Consider the following 14,346-nt stretch of genomic DNA (forward strand, 5'->3'; position numbering starts at 1 on the left):
CATGCCAATTAAGCATTTTTATAAAGAATTAAATAGTCTTTATCCAAACTCCAATATCTTTAGCTGTCTTGGCTTGAACACTTCAAATGAATGAAGAAAAAGAAGATATATTTTAATTCCAAAAGCTTTATTGTTTGTTTTATCTAGAGTTTTGAGTACTGTATATCTGTTAAATATGAAACATACATGGAATAAAAACATGTCATCAATATTTGTAAATGTAAATGTATTATTTAATAGTATTTAATAGGAAAATGTGTTGAAAATATTATACAGCGCATCATAGAAATAATAATAATAGAAATATATGAAATGTATCTTAAAACTCAATAGTGGAATTGTAGAAAAGCAGTAATAGTTTTTCAAATATAAATATATATTTCAGAAATCTCTAATGACCTGTATTGCATTCAGGGAGGCCACGAGGAGATACGAGGAGCTGTCAGAGATCTTCTCGGACAAGGACAACTACTCACAGAGCAGAGAACTCCTGAAGGAGGTACGTTTGTAACAATTAGACACGATAGATGCGCAAAATCATATTTTGACAAACGTAGCGAGCAGGCCGAAGACGCTGCTTGGACGCCGTGTGGACGTGGATAGTTTTGGACCCGAGCTGGTTCCAATCGAGCTGAGAGGCGCTCGGCCCGATTCTGTCAACACATTTCCTTCTTTCCTTCGTTTGCCGCAAAGGTGTCGACCGTGTGCGCTTGCCGTCTTCCTGAAAGCGTTGCAGGGGAGAAAATGACACGATTTCTCTCTCTTGTTGTGACGCGCTGTAATGGAGGTGCAGCGTTTGTGCTGCAGGCATCAAAAGATGAGAAACGACTTCCTTTTTCTCTCACTTCCTCTGAGGAATTCATCCCAACCTTGGCTTTCATGCATTCTTCTCCTTTCAGGGTTTGTCCTCCTCCTCCTGTCACCTCCTTGTCTTCCTCAGAATCGTCTAAAAACCATCCATTGACAGCGGGGACAGAAAAATGAATGGATGGGGGGCACTTAGATACACTTTGTGCATTAAAGATGCTAAAATGAATCCATTAGAAATCAATAAATGATGAACTACCTGAAGAAAACATCCACATCTTAGCTTTGTGCTATACTGTAGCTGGCAACCACATGAATGTAGTAGCTAATATTATTCTTGATATATATACTGTAAATATAATAGTGGAATTGATTTTAATGGATAATATTCATAATATATCTCATTCATAATCTATTCATTTTATTTTCACAATAAAAAAACAGCTGCAGGCTGAAAACAGCCACCAGGCTTTTGGGACCCCCCCCCCCTCCCCACTAAACACAAAAGGCTGACGGATGGGTCCAAATATCAATATTAAATACATAAGATGAGAGAGAACTTTATTGATTTCCTCAAGGAAATGAATGTTGACTTATTATCGGCTTTTTATCTCATAATTTTGACTTTTTATCATGATTATGACTTTCGTTTCTCATAATTTTGCCTTTTTATCTCATAATTTTGTCTTTTATCTCATAATTTTGGCTTTTTATCTCATAATTTTGACTTTTTATCATGATTATGACTTTGGTTTCTCATAATTATGACTTTTTATCTCATAATTTCAAACTTTTATCTCATAATTTTGACTTTTTATCATGATTATGACTTTCATTTCTCATAATTTTGACTTTTTGCTCATAATTTTGGCTTTTTACCTAGAATTATGACTTTTTATCTCATATTTTTTTGACTTTTTATCATGATTATCACTTTCGTTTCTCATAATTTTGACTTTTTTGCTTATAATTTTGGCTTTTTACCTCATAATTATGACTTTTTATCTCATAATTTTGACTTTTTATCATGATTATGACTTTGGTTTCTCATAATCATGGCTTTTTATCTCATAATTTCAAACTTTTATCTCATAATTATGACGTCTCATTGGGATTTTTTTTTCCTTCAATGGCAGGAACGGGCTTCCATTCAAATAAGTGTGTTGATACAATTGATGCTTTTTTGTTTGCCTAAATTGTTTGTCCTGTGGTTTATTCCGATTAGGATCACGATCAAGGTCAACAAATGAATCACATAATCATTCCATGACCTTGAAAAAGTAGAAAGAATCGGTATCAACGGTACTCGCCGTGTATGTAATTGGTATCGTATTGATACCCATATGTGTAGTATCACCCTCCTCTGTTATTCATTGGCTTCAGTGGTTTGGCTTTTTAAAATCGTGAAGGAATGACGTGTGCTCGTGTGGTGCTTGTAGGAAGGAACGTCCAAGTACGCCAACCTTGACAACCAACTCAGCAACAAACAGCCCGTCAGGGTGAGTGCCGCCCACCTGAACACGCGTGACTGAACGACCTGCTGAAAGGCGAAGGTGTCGTCTGTCTCTGGTTGTCCCTCCAGTCCGGCGCCCAGGGCACGGTGCCGTACCTGGGCATCTTCCTCACCGACCTCACCATGCTGGACACGGCGGTCAAAGACAGGCTGGATGTAAGTTTGTCCTTCTGAGGCGAGTCCACACTCCTGCTGGAGGGTTGTTTGGTTTTTGGGTTTTTTAATGTTCCCTTTTGGGACACATCCTGACACTTCCTGTTTTGCAGAACGACTACATCAACTTCGACAAGCGGAGACGGGTGAGTGGCGCCGTCGTGACGGACACACACTGGTCGCAACAGTATTGTTTTTTTATTCACATGCTTTTTTTTAGTGTCATATTCTAAAAATGAAACTTTAAGCGGAAAAAAAAGGAAACACAAGCGTAATGCAAAATGCAAAAAGAAGAAATGGGAGTGAGACCAACAAAGAAGCATCCAAGTGAAACAGGCTGCTCATCAAAAGTTGAAGAGCGCAGCTTTTAAAAGGCAAAATGTTGGCAAAAATGTGGATTGGAATGTGATTTTGTGTCAGGATCTCTCAAAAAGCGCTAACACGCTGGATTAAGTGTCAAGACAACCTTGTTAAAATCCTCTTTTAAGATGGAAAACAGCTGCCATGTCTGCAGCTGGCCGATGGATAGTCGGCAGAGCTCTGGGATCCATTTTAACACGTGTAGCGAAGCCTTCCTGACGTCCCAAGCGAGGAGATGATCGATTTTTCTCACGTTTGGAGTTTTATGGCCACGTTACTCTTAGATCTGCATGGAATTCATCTCCAATTAGGTCAAAAAACCTTAACAGCTGTGGCTGTAGGCAACCTCCCGCGGTAGCCACCTCCACAAGGTTGCTGCATTTGAAGAATACTGAGTGGTCAGCGTCCAGCAGCTTTATCTAGCTCTGCGTGCGCTTTAAAGTCTTGCTGCTCAACTGTCAGTGTGAGAGCTCCTTACCGCTACGACAACATTGGTTCTCTTGCTGCTGTGTTGTGATGCACTCCAAATTATGATTAAGGTGGGAAAAAAAAATTATAATTTTTTTTAATTTATTTGTATTGATTTATTTATTATATCATAAAAAATCTATTAAACTTAATTATGGTTTGCGTTTAAAATAAATTATTTTTTTTCATTAAAATTTTAAAAATGACTTGTTTGAATACAACTTTTCTCATCCCTTTTTCACCAATTTTGCGGTCAACATCCTGAGCAGAAGAGGAAGTGGAATTAAACTCATTGCAATTCCGAGAAATTCCTTCTAGGCAAGAATTGACTTGGATGAAGTAAAGCATTCTGGGAAATGAAGTCTTTTTTCTACATTTTCCGTGGAATATATCAAATTAAATCATGGAATGCAGAAAAATCCTTTTTATTCAAAAACAGTCACTTAATTTCAGCCTTTTCTTTTTCCATTGTATCTTTTTGCTCTATTTATCCTATTTTTGCTGTTTTTTTAGTGTTTAATTTCATTTGTTCAATGAGCCGCGGGCCGTCATGTCCGCAAATGGCCCCCGGGCCACAATGTGGGCACCCCTGAATTGAATTATTTCAAATGCAGAACATACATGAGGCTGGTTCTAATGTAGATTGGGACTTTTCATTGTTATTTTTGCAGGAATTTGAGGTTTTAGCTCAGATTCGCCTCCTGCAGTCATCTTGCAAGAACTGCGTGTTCATGAAGGACGAGGCCTTCCTGCGTTGGTACCACAGCGTGCCCACGCTGACCGAGGAGCAAAGGTAAAGGAACGTCCCCGCTCTACGTGCGTGCGTGCGTGTGTTGTGACCATACGCCACACACCGCGTGGGCGTGTTGTAGTTACAGGCTGTCCAATGAGATTGAAGCGCCCGGCGAGGCGGGCCCTCGAGGCCCCACCCCCACCGTCATCATCACCCAGTGCCCCGAGTAAGCAGCGCTAGCACGCTTCCTGGCCGCCAACGCCAGCATTTCCGTCGTTAAAAAAACCCCGTCTTGTGTTTTCCAGTCTGAGTTCTTCCAGGAGCAGCCTGACGACCGACGCCGACGGCCTCTTTGACTTCTCCTCCCCCGTCAACAACCTGCTGTCCAAACTCACAAAGGTGAAAACAAACACGCGCACGTCTTCGCCTCTCCTCGCGCACTGGAGTTAGCAGCGCGTGCAAGCGGAAGCGGTGGCTAATTCCCGTGCGCAAGAGTACCTTCACTGCGCTCGCAGGGAAAAGTACTTCACACGGAAGCTGTCCTTTCCTGCCTCTGTTGCGGCTTTAAAAGTCGCCATTTTCCCATAAAGTTTTTTCCAGGCAGGAATTTATACTTTCTTTTTTTTCAGCACATGAGATCTCCGTCCGTGTCCTGCTTGGATGTCGACACGTCTCCTCCGATCACCGACTCCTCCTCCCCCGCCAAACTTGCTCCTTGCACGCCGCCCAAATCTCACCGCCGCTCCGCGTCCTGCGGCAACAACCCCCCCAGCGGCGCCCAGGGCTCGGGACCCGACATGCGCATCATCAGGATCCGCATGGACCTGCAGGACGGGAACCTGTACAGGAGCATCCTGGTGAGCAGCAGGTCTCGCAGGCTCAGCGTGCGCCATCTTCTCATCTCACCTCGGCATCGCTCTTCTCTCAGGTGACCAACAACGACAAGACGCCCGCCGCCGTCAGCTCCGCCCTGGAGAAACACAATCAGGACCCCAAACAAGCGTCCACGTATGAGCTGATCCAACTCCTGCCTGAAGGAAAAGGTAAACATCTTCTCCACAATGACAGGAATGACAAAATAATGCTGGAATAACAGCAGAATAATGGCATAATTATAATGGAATAATGGCGGAATATTGGTGGAATAATCATGGAATATTGCGGAATAATGGCACATAATAATGACGGAATAACAGCGGAATGATGGCATAAAAATGCTGGAATAATCACGGAATATTGGCTGAATAATGGTGAAATAATTACAGAATATTGGCGGAATAATGGCAAAATAATGCCAGAATAATAGCAGAATAATGTGGGAATAATGCCAGAATAATAGTGGAATATTGGCGGAATAATGGCATAATGATGCTGGAATAATGGTGAAATAATGCCGGAATAACAGCAGAATAATGTCGGAATAATGGCATAATAATAGTGAAATAATGGCGGAATATTGGTAGAATAAACCATGGAATATTGCGGAATAATGGCACATAATAATGACGGAATAACAGCGGAATGATGGCATAAAAATGCTGGAATAATCACGGAATATTGGCTGAATAATGGTGAAATAATTACAGAATATTGGCGGAATAATGGCAAAATAATGCCAGAATAATAGCAGAATAATGTGGGAATAATGCCAGAATAATAGTGGAATATTGGCGGAATAATGGCATAATGATGCTGGAATAATGGTGAAATAATGCCGGAATAACAGCAGAATAATGTCGGAATAATGGCATAATAATAGTGAAATAATGGCGGAATATTGGTAGAATAAACCATGGAATATTGCGGAATAATGGCACATAATAATGACGGAATAACAGCGGAATGATGGCATAAAAATGCTGGAATAATCACGGAATATTGGCTGAATAATGGTGAAATAATTACAGAATATTGGCGGAATAATGGCAAAATAATGCCAGAATAATAGCAGAATAATGTGGGAATAATGCCAGAATAATAGTGGAATATTGGCGGAATAATGGCATAATGATGCTGGAATAATGGTGAAATAATGCCGGAATAACAGCAGAATAATGTCGGAATAATGGCATAATAATAGTGAAATAATGGCGGAATATTGGTAGAATAAACCATGGAATATTGCGGAATAATGGCACATAATAATGACGGAATAACAGCGGAATGATGGCATAAAAATGCTGGAATAATCACGGAATATTGGCTGAATAATGGTGAAATAATTACAGAATATTGGCGGAATAATGGCAAAATAATGCCAGAATAATAGCAGAATAATGTGGGAATAATGCCAGAATAATAGTGGAATATTGGCGGAATGATGGCAGAATATTGGCGGAATAATGGCATAATGATGCTGGAATAATGGTGAAATAATGCCGGAATAACAGCAGAATAATGTCGGAATAATGGCATAATAATAGTGAAATAATGGCGGAATATTGGTAGAATAAACCATGGAATATTGCGGAATAATGGCACATAATAATGACGGAATAACAGCGGAATGATGGCATAAAAATGCTGGAATAATCACGGAATATTGGCTGAATAATGGTGAAATAATTACAGAATATTGGCGGAATAATGGCAAAATAATGCCAGAATAATAGCAGAATAATGTGGGAATAATGCCAGAATAATAGTGGAATATTGGCGGAATGATGGCAGAATATTGGCGGAATAATGGCATAATGATGCTGGAATAATGGTGAAATAATGCCGGAATAACAGCAGAATAATGTCGGAATAATGGCATAATAATAGTGAAATAATGGCGGAATATTGGTAGAATAAACCATGGAATATTGCGGAATAATGGCACATAATAATGACGGAATAACAGCGGAATGATGGCATAAAAATGCTGGAATAATCACGAAATATTGGCTGAATAATGGTGAAATAATTACAGAATATTGGCGGAATAATGGCAAAATAATGCCAGAATAATAGCAGAATAATGTGGGAATAATGCCAGAATAATCTTGGAATATTGGCTGAATAATGGCAGAATATTAGTGGAATAATTGCATAATAATGTCGGAATAACAGAATAAAAGCGGTGAAATATGTACTCTTGAAATAATAACGACGTCTTAACGCGACCTTGACGGTTTGTTCCACACAGAGCTCGTCATCCCCGCCACAGGAAATGTCTTCTACGCCATGACATCATCCAGCGTGGACTTCCTACTGAGGAGGAAAGACGCAAGCACGCCCCTGGGCTCGCCGTCCATCAGCCAATCAGAGACGAGCGCCACGTATCCCCGCATCAAAGCCAAGGGGAGGAGGCTGGTCCGCACGCTTTTTTGATCGCAGGTGCTTCTTTGCTTTCATTAGTTTCAACCTCAGCAATGTCGTCATCTAATTGTCCTTTCCTTCCGTCTGATTGGGTTCCTTTTCGCTGTGGTTTTTCTTTTCTTTGGCGTGACGTCTCCGACCGCATTTCATCTTCTTTGATGTGTTTTTGTAAACCTGAACGGGACTGAATGTGTTCCTACCAAATCTGATTTTCAGTTGATCAGTTTCTTTCTGTCATTTCCTTATCTATGATTTTATTGGATGTGAAGTGAAATCCACGACGCGTCTCAACCAGATTTCATTCTATTTCTCTTCATTTCATCTTTTATGTTGAGCTTTTTCATCTGTCTGTATTATTGGATTTATTACTCTGTTTTGGGGGGTTTTCAGTACTTTTTCTCCACATCTCCCAGGCTGTATTCCAGTTGATTGTACTTTACTTTTCGTTTGTGTTTTATTTGGATTTGTCTGGTGAGTGACTGTCCCCTGATACCAAGGGTTCTCCGCCAAATCCGTCCCGGTGTGCGATGGCGTGAATCTGCCGCTGGAGACCAAGTTTTGCTGGCAAACGGCATGCATCAGCGACCAGGCCCTGAAAGAAGAGTCAGTGGACCTTTTCGTCGATGAACGTGATCGGAATGCCAAACAACCCCCCCAGGAAGAGCGATGCTGTTGTTGCCGTTGTTGTGCGCCTCGATCAAAGTGGGATGAGCGGGATGGAAGACCAGAGGTCTTGCTTCTAAAGCTAAATGGGACGCCGTTTTCCACGCCAAGTATGGAAATACCAATAAAAACACAACCTGACGTGAGGATGTGTTTTATAAGTGAGGCCCCCCCAGGACTTTACGGCAGATGACGGGTGTCATCAAGTGCTGAAACTTTTTTTTTTTCAAGATTGTTTACGCTAGCAAGGAGTCCAAAATATCTCGCATTTCACCGAGAAAGAACACATGAAATACCCGCTAAATGTCCCGCGCCTTTCAATTTTCAACTTTACGTAAAGTATTTGAATATTTCATTTCATGCGCCCGTATGATGGGAATATTATTTTCATCATCACAGCAACGACGTTAGCTGGCATTAGCGTTGCTCGCTGACGTTAGCGTTGTTTTGCGTTGATGCGCTGACGTACGCCTCCGTTATGAAGAATTTCTCATCATTTTGATGGAACTCAGCCGATTAACATCAGCTTTCCAACTGAGCAAGGCTAAACCGCCACGCTAACGTTAGCCGAGCCGAGCCGAGCGTCCCCTAGCTAGCGTTCGCTAACACAACCGGAATAATCCTCAAGCAGCATTAGCCTCATTTAAGCTAATGTAACTTTTACGTCACTTTGTTTTCCCTCCAACTCCATCAGGGTGCCGACTTCTCAAACGCTTCAGTGCAACGTCTCACTTCAGGTCGTCACGTCCGGTGACCTCCTCGTGTGCGCCACTTGCTAATGAGGCCTCCTGATTGGCCGAGGCATGTGCATCACGACGCCAGAGGGAGGACCGTGGCTGCAAATAGAAGTAATTGTTGTTACTGATGCTTTTAGTGCCTTTCTGGACGAGGTGCTGCCTTTTCTCCTGTAAATAGATGAATCACGTAAAAACCTATTTTTGCAGACATGAATGTACTTTTATACCACATTTGATCATTCCTGGCTGATGTCGTACAGATATTTTGGATGCCGCCAAGCGTCCTATTAAAATAATCTGCCTCCGCACGTCTGCTGTGTTGTCTTCTTTGAACTCCAACACTGGAACATCCCAAATATTATTCATATTATTCATTAATATTATATTTATTTATTTTTTACCACAAGAGATGTTTCTGTCATCCAAAAAACACATTTTTCTTAAATAATTCTTTAAATGACCAAATAATTGTGAATAAATATAATAGAATATAACCAACAATGAACAATACAGTAAGAATAATGAAGTTACTTCAATAACTAACAGAATCAAAAAGTTTCAAGAATATTTCCTTCATTTCAAAAACAAGTATTTTTTTTTTAGATACATAATCTTTTAAAATAAAATTAAAATAATTTTAAAATGTAAGCGGGTGGTTTTCTTCTGTCTTATTTTATTTTTCTTTGGTTCACATTTTTTTTTTATTTTAAAAAATATTTTTCTTTAATAATTCTTTAAATAACTAAATAATTGTGAATAAATAAAAAATAACTAATAAACAAGAATAAGAGTTTTACCAATTTTACATTATTTAAAAAATGAAATAGAGAGAATAAAATAAGAATATTGTAACTAAAGTATTTTTCTTTAAATTTTTTTAATTTAGACGGCCACAAAATACTATGAGATCATCTTTAGTTTTTATTTCAAACAATTTTAATGCAAAATAAAATAAAATATGGAAAAAAATGTTTTTTCTTTCAGCCAAAAAGTGCTTTTTAATGTTAAAAAAATGTAAAAATGCAAGTGATATTCAGTATTTGAAGTCGGACTCTTCCGTCCTGCGAGTCAACATCAACACGGGACGGCTCCGCCCCCACACGCCTGGCACTCCAGCGCCGCCTTCCGGTACGCCTTCCACACGGCGGCGTCCTGCTGGCACACCGTGCCGCCGCCTCGCTTCTCCTCCGCCTCGTTGCGGTTGATGTCGCCCACGCACACCCACCCGCCCCCGGACGCCGACGCCGCCCCGGGGCTGACGGCCCACTTGGAGTGGTCCTTGCTGGTCTTGAAGCTGAACGTCCCGTCTGGCGAAACGCGCAAGATGTCCAGAACTTTCCAGCCTTGCTTGCAGTTGGAGGGGAGGATGCCCGGGCTGTTCACCCAGAACTGGACCAGGAGGTCGGAATGAAGGGTGGGGGCCACCCAGGAGTGGTACAAGTCTGGATGGGCAGAGGGGGTGCAAGGGTGAGCATGTCTTCTTTTTTTTCTTCTACGCATGAAATTGGCACGTACGTAGTTTTTCGTACCGTCGTTGAAAGCGGCTCCTTTGGCAAAGCTGATGAAGTCGGTGCCGCCCTTGGAGGTCAGCGTCACGCTGCGATTGGACGCGGCTTTGATGTGTTTTTCATTGCACATGGCAGCCAGAGCTGGCACGGAAGAAGCAAAGGATTGTGGGACTGCGCAGTCGTACACGATTGGCTGATTGATCTGGAGCTGCTCTCCTGTAGAAAGACAAGATTTAAAAAAAAAACAAAAACAAAACTTGAGTAAAAGAACACGTGCAGCAAGCGCACATATTCAACCTTAAGTAGGAAAAATCTACTTTATTTCTTTTTTCTGTCTTTACCAACAGTCTGGAAGCGCTCCAGCGGGAAGGTCACGCAAAGGAAGTTTTGCCCGTTCTTGGTGCCGCTGTCCGGGTACCAGTACCGTCCCGCCGCACGCACGGGAGGGAAGAGGGGGGTGCTGTGGACCAACCAGAAGCCTTGGTTCTTATCCAGTAGCACCACGCCTGACGAGTGCAAACATCCCAAAATGTCAGCAAACTTGAGATCTCTTGAGCCGTGCTTCTCCTCACCTTTCGTGTGCCCTCTTCTGCCTCCGTCGTCTCTGGCGCCCTCTGGTGGCTTCTCGTCGTTATAAAGGATGTATGCTATTTCTGCCTTCTGGCAGTCAAAAAAAAGGTTCCATTTCAAGCACATTCTAGAAATCTAACTTTTAAAAAACAGCAAAAGTTGAAAAATCAACAGTAACTTTACAAAAATAAAATGTAAATATGAAGAAAAAAAGTTGTAATGTAATGAAGAAAAAGTCATAATTTTACAATTGATTTCGGAATATTATGAGGGAAGAATAACATCATTTTATTGGCATAAAGTTGAAATATTATGACAAATAATATATAAATAAAATCAAAGTTGCAATTTTTGGAAAATCAGGTCGGAGATCAAAGTTATAATATTAGGATAATGAAGCCAAAAGGAATAAAGTCATAAATTTACGAGATGAAAATTTACAAGAAGAAAATTGAAACAGTTGAAAAATGTAAAAAAAAAAAAAAAAACACCAGAAATTGAAAAAACTTCTGTAATTTTCAAGAATAAAGTCAAAATATTAAGAAAAAAAAGTCATATTCTAACAAGAAAAAGCGTTGCAATTTTACGAGAATAAACTTGTAGTATTATGAGGAAAAATAATCCCATTGTAGCAGCATAGAGTTGAAATATTAAAGACGAAAAGACCTTTTTTTAAAGTTGTAATATTATGAGAAATTAAACAAAATAAAGTTGTAATTTTTGTAAAATTAGGTTGGAGAAAAATGTTAGAATATAAGGATAATAAAACCAAAATATTATGGGGATAATGTCATAATATTACGAGATAAAAATTTGCAAGGAAAAAGAAAAAAAAAACACCAGAAATGGGAAAAACTGCTGTTATTTTTTAGAGTAAAGTCAAAATATTCAGGAAAAAAGTCATATTCTAACAAGATAAAAAGCTGGCCCTTTTTATCGGCCCATTTTCCAAAACGGCAATTCCTTAACCAGATCTGCATAAAACATGAATCATTTCGGCCTTTGCCCAAGCCATGCCTGCCCACAACGTCACTCGTACCTGCTTGATGCCGCTAACGAACAGCTATCGTGTGAAAAAGGAAGAGTAAACCCCCACAAACCGTACCGTTCCCTGCGAGTACAGCTGTCCCACCGTCCTGCCCAGCGCCCCTGTAGTCTCGTTCACCGTCCCCTTCCCGTCGCTCCAGCCTTCACTGCCCTTGTCCATCAATAAATATGTCAGACCTCGGTCGGGGGATTTACTGCCGTGTTCAGTCGGCAATTTGTACATGTAGAACCTACAGTAGGTCAGAGAAGAGCAGAATCATGTTCATACACTGCATATGTTCTAGTGTATTAAGTACTTTATAGCTGTTTTTGTCATTAAAGAAAGCCTCCAGGTACTCCAGATTCCTCCCACGTCACAAAAACAGGCTTGTTGTTTGTGTACTGTATATGTGTCCTGTGATTGGCTGGTGGGGTGTACCACGCGTCTTCTCACCCCAAAAGTCAGCTGGGATAGGCTCCAGCTCACCTGCGACCCTAATGAGGACCAGCAGTATAGAAAGTGTAGGTATGGATGGAGTAGAGTTTAAATGCTTACCAGTCCGTCGCATTTCCTTGGTCGTTGTAGCAACTTATTGGAGATGCGTCGCCCCCTTGTGGCAAGCAGGAGACGAGCAGCGAGAGAAAAAACATCTGTGGACAAACACCGAACTTGCAATAAACAAACTTTCGTTTCTATCTAAACGCGCGCAAACACAAAAAATAACATTGCACGGATGAAACGTCAAGCACCTGAGAGGAGAAATTACATTTTGTTTCGTCGAAACTTTTTGGAACGAAAAGCAGAGAGTACTTTCAAAATTGAATTTAAACACGGGAGCCACGTGTGGAAAAAGACACACAAATAAAAATAAACAAGATATAGTACATTTTTTTGACAGGCACAGCATATATATTTCTGTACATATTTATGTATAGAAATATAGCGAAACGGCGGGAAAAGCAGCAGGTTTAGCCGATAAATTAACTTATTTAATGACAGAAACTCGCCTCTAACTTGCACGGTGTGGTCCCCGTGATTTCAAAGCAGGAACTGAATAAAAATATATGTCATCGTCCAGTTTCATCGAGCTTCTACATCCTTTCTGCTGTGGAAGTGTTGACAGGAGAATGCGGAAGTAGAGGCGGCTTCTTCTGCTCCTTTTCAACGCGGAGGCCTCGCTACCGCCCCCTGGCGGGTGGGTGTAATTACACTGTCACGCCGCACTTGTGCTGCGTATTAACGCAGAGGTTCTTTGCTATTTTCCCACCACTGTAATCGTGTTGGTGTATCAATAAATAAAATAAATTCATAATAATTAATTATGATAAATCGTATACAACATAAATAAATGATGCTCACTTCCTGTTTGTTCCTTTTTATTCTTCACTATAGGTTTGTTTGCCACTTTTAATCATAAGGATTTGAGGATTAGTGACTTTATTTTACGAGTTCAGCTGTTTGAGTGACTGTGTCCTCAGTGCAGTGGCTGCCACTCAACTTATGACCCTGCTTTGTTTCAGGAAGTGACACCGCGTCAACCCAAACCTCCCTCCAACAGATGGACCAGTACTTCCCCTGTTTCGGGTTTTCCTGACAGCTGAGTGGGCTTTAGAAAAACACACACACATATAATAGGGTCACAGGTTTTCAGGAAGTATCCTGTGGATGCTGACACACAGTAGTGCAAAGTGACATGACTCTCATGAGCTATGCTAACGTTATGCTACACCAAAGTGGAAGTCGTACATGGTGATATCATTTGAAACAGGCTGTGTAGTTCTGTAAATACTCATGATAGAAAAAAATGTTGTCTGTTTATCTTGTGTGACCTTCTGCAATGTCGACACAAATTCAGGAACCCACACTTGAATCTCTTTCTTTGAGAAATAACCAACTGTGGACATTTTATTGTCCCACGGGACATTCTAAAAGTAGAATTTAACAAGAAAACTGTATTCTTTTTTTTTTAAGCAGGAGCAAGAGGAAAAGTTGTAATCCAACAGGAAAAAGTAATAATTTTACGAAAAATAATGTCCTTTTAGTCACGCAAAATTGAAATGTAAAAAAAAAAAGATGTAGAAGTCGTAAAATTCTGAGAAACAAAACTACAAATAAAGTTGGACAAAATGAATAAAGTCCAAATACGGGAGTAAAGCCGTAATTATGAAAAAAAAATGTAAGAAAAAGCTGAAATAGTTGAAAAATAATAAATTAAAAAAACATCATAAATGTTAAAAAAAAAAACAGCAGTTTTATGAGAAAAAAAGTTGCAATTTTACAAGAATAAACTCGTAATATTTTGAAGAAAAATAACGTAATTTTAGTAGCGTCAAATTGAAATATTACCAAATATTGCCAAAAAGAAAATGTATTTTAGATTTCCATTTAAGGAGAATGTTGAAATATTTGTCAAATTTTAAAAACCCAGCAAAAATTGAAAAATTCAGCAGTAATTTTATAAGAATAAAATCTAAATATTTACAGAAACGAGAAAAAGTTGCAAT

General features: G+C 40.1%; 2 protein-coding genes across 10 annotated transcripts in view; one reads left to right on the top strand and one right to left on the bottom strand.

The window, feature by feature from the left end:
• rgl2 (ral guanine nucleotide dissociation stimulator-like 2) overlaps positions 1-9,045 on the top strand; it is a 52,017-nt gene extending 42,972 nt beyond the window's left edge. For 5 of the 8 annotated variants that reach the window (XM_054780735.1, XM_054780737.1, XM_054780730.1 and 2 more), the window contains 10 exons: positions 415-499; positions 2,247-2,306; positions 2,390-2,476; positions 2,587-2,619; positions 3,973-4,094; positions 4,174-4,260; positions 4,340-4,433; positions 4,664-4,891; positions 4,963-5,077; positions 7,165-9,045. In XM_054780735.1, coding sequence (XP_054636710.1) covers positions 415-499; positions 2,247-2,306; positions 2,390-2,476; positions 2,587-2,619; positions 3,973-4,094; positions 4,174-4,260; positions 4,340-4,433; positions 4,664-4,891; positions 4,963-5,077; positions 7,165-7,349 — 1,096 coding nt within the window. In that variant the 3' untranslated portion in view covers positions 7,350-9,045. The remainder of the gene's footprint in view (positions 1-414; positions 500-2,246; positions 2,307-2,389; positions 2,477-2,586; positions 2,620-3,972; positions 4,095-4,173; positions 4,261-4,339; positions 4,434-4,663; positions 4,892-4,962; positions 5,078-7,164) is intronic. The other 3 variants (XM_054780733.1, XM_054780732.1, XM_054780734.1) reach the window with 3 other exon arrangements.
• A 637-nt stretch (positions 9,046-9,682) lies between these two features.
• On the bottom strand, positions 9,683-13,007 carry dnase2 (deoxyribonuclease II, lysosomal). 2 transcript variants are annotated; one of them, XM_054781833.1, is made up of 7 exons: positions 12,850-13,007; positions 12,398-12,492; positions 11,921-12,092; positions 10,818-10,902; positions 10,587-10,751; positions 10,267-10,461; positions 9,683-10,179 (listed from the first exon to the last, which is right to left on the bottom strand). In XM_054781833.1, the coding sequence occupies exons 2-7, from the start codon at positions 12,490-12,492 to the stop codon at positions 9,812-9,814; spliced, it is 1,080 nt and encodes a 359-aa protein (XP_054637808.1). In that variant the 5' UTR covers positions 12,850-13,007; the 3' UTR covers positions 9,683-9,811. The 2 variants fall into 2 exon arrangements, with proteins under 2 accessions (XP_054637808.1, XP_054637807.1); XM_054781832.1 differs by having other exon boundaries at positions 10,818-10,905.
• Positions 13,008-14,346: the final 1,339 nt, after the last annotated feature.

Source organism: Dunckerocampus dactyliophorus, chromosome 7 (assembly GCF_027744805.1).
Source record: "Dunckerocampus dactyliophorus isolate RoL2022-P2 chromosome 7, RoL_Ddac_1.1, whole genome shotgun sequence".
Lineage (NCBI taxonomy): Eukaryota > Metazoa > Chordata > Actinopteri > Syngnathiformes > Syngnathidae > Dunckerocampus > Dunckerocampus dactyliophorus.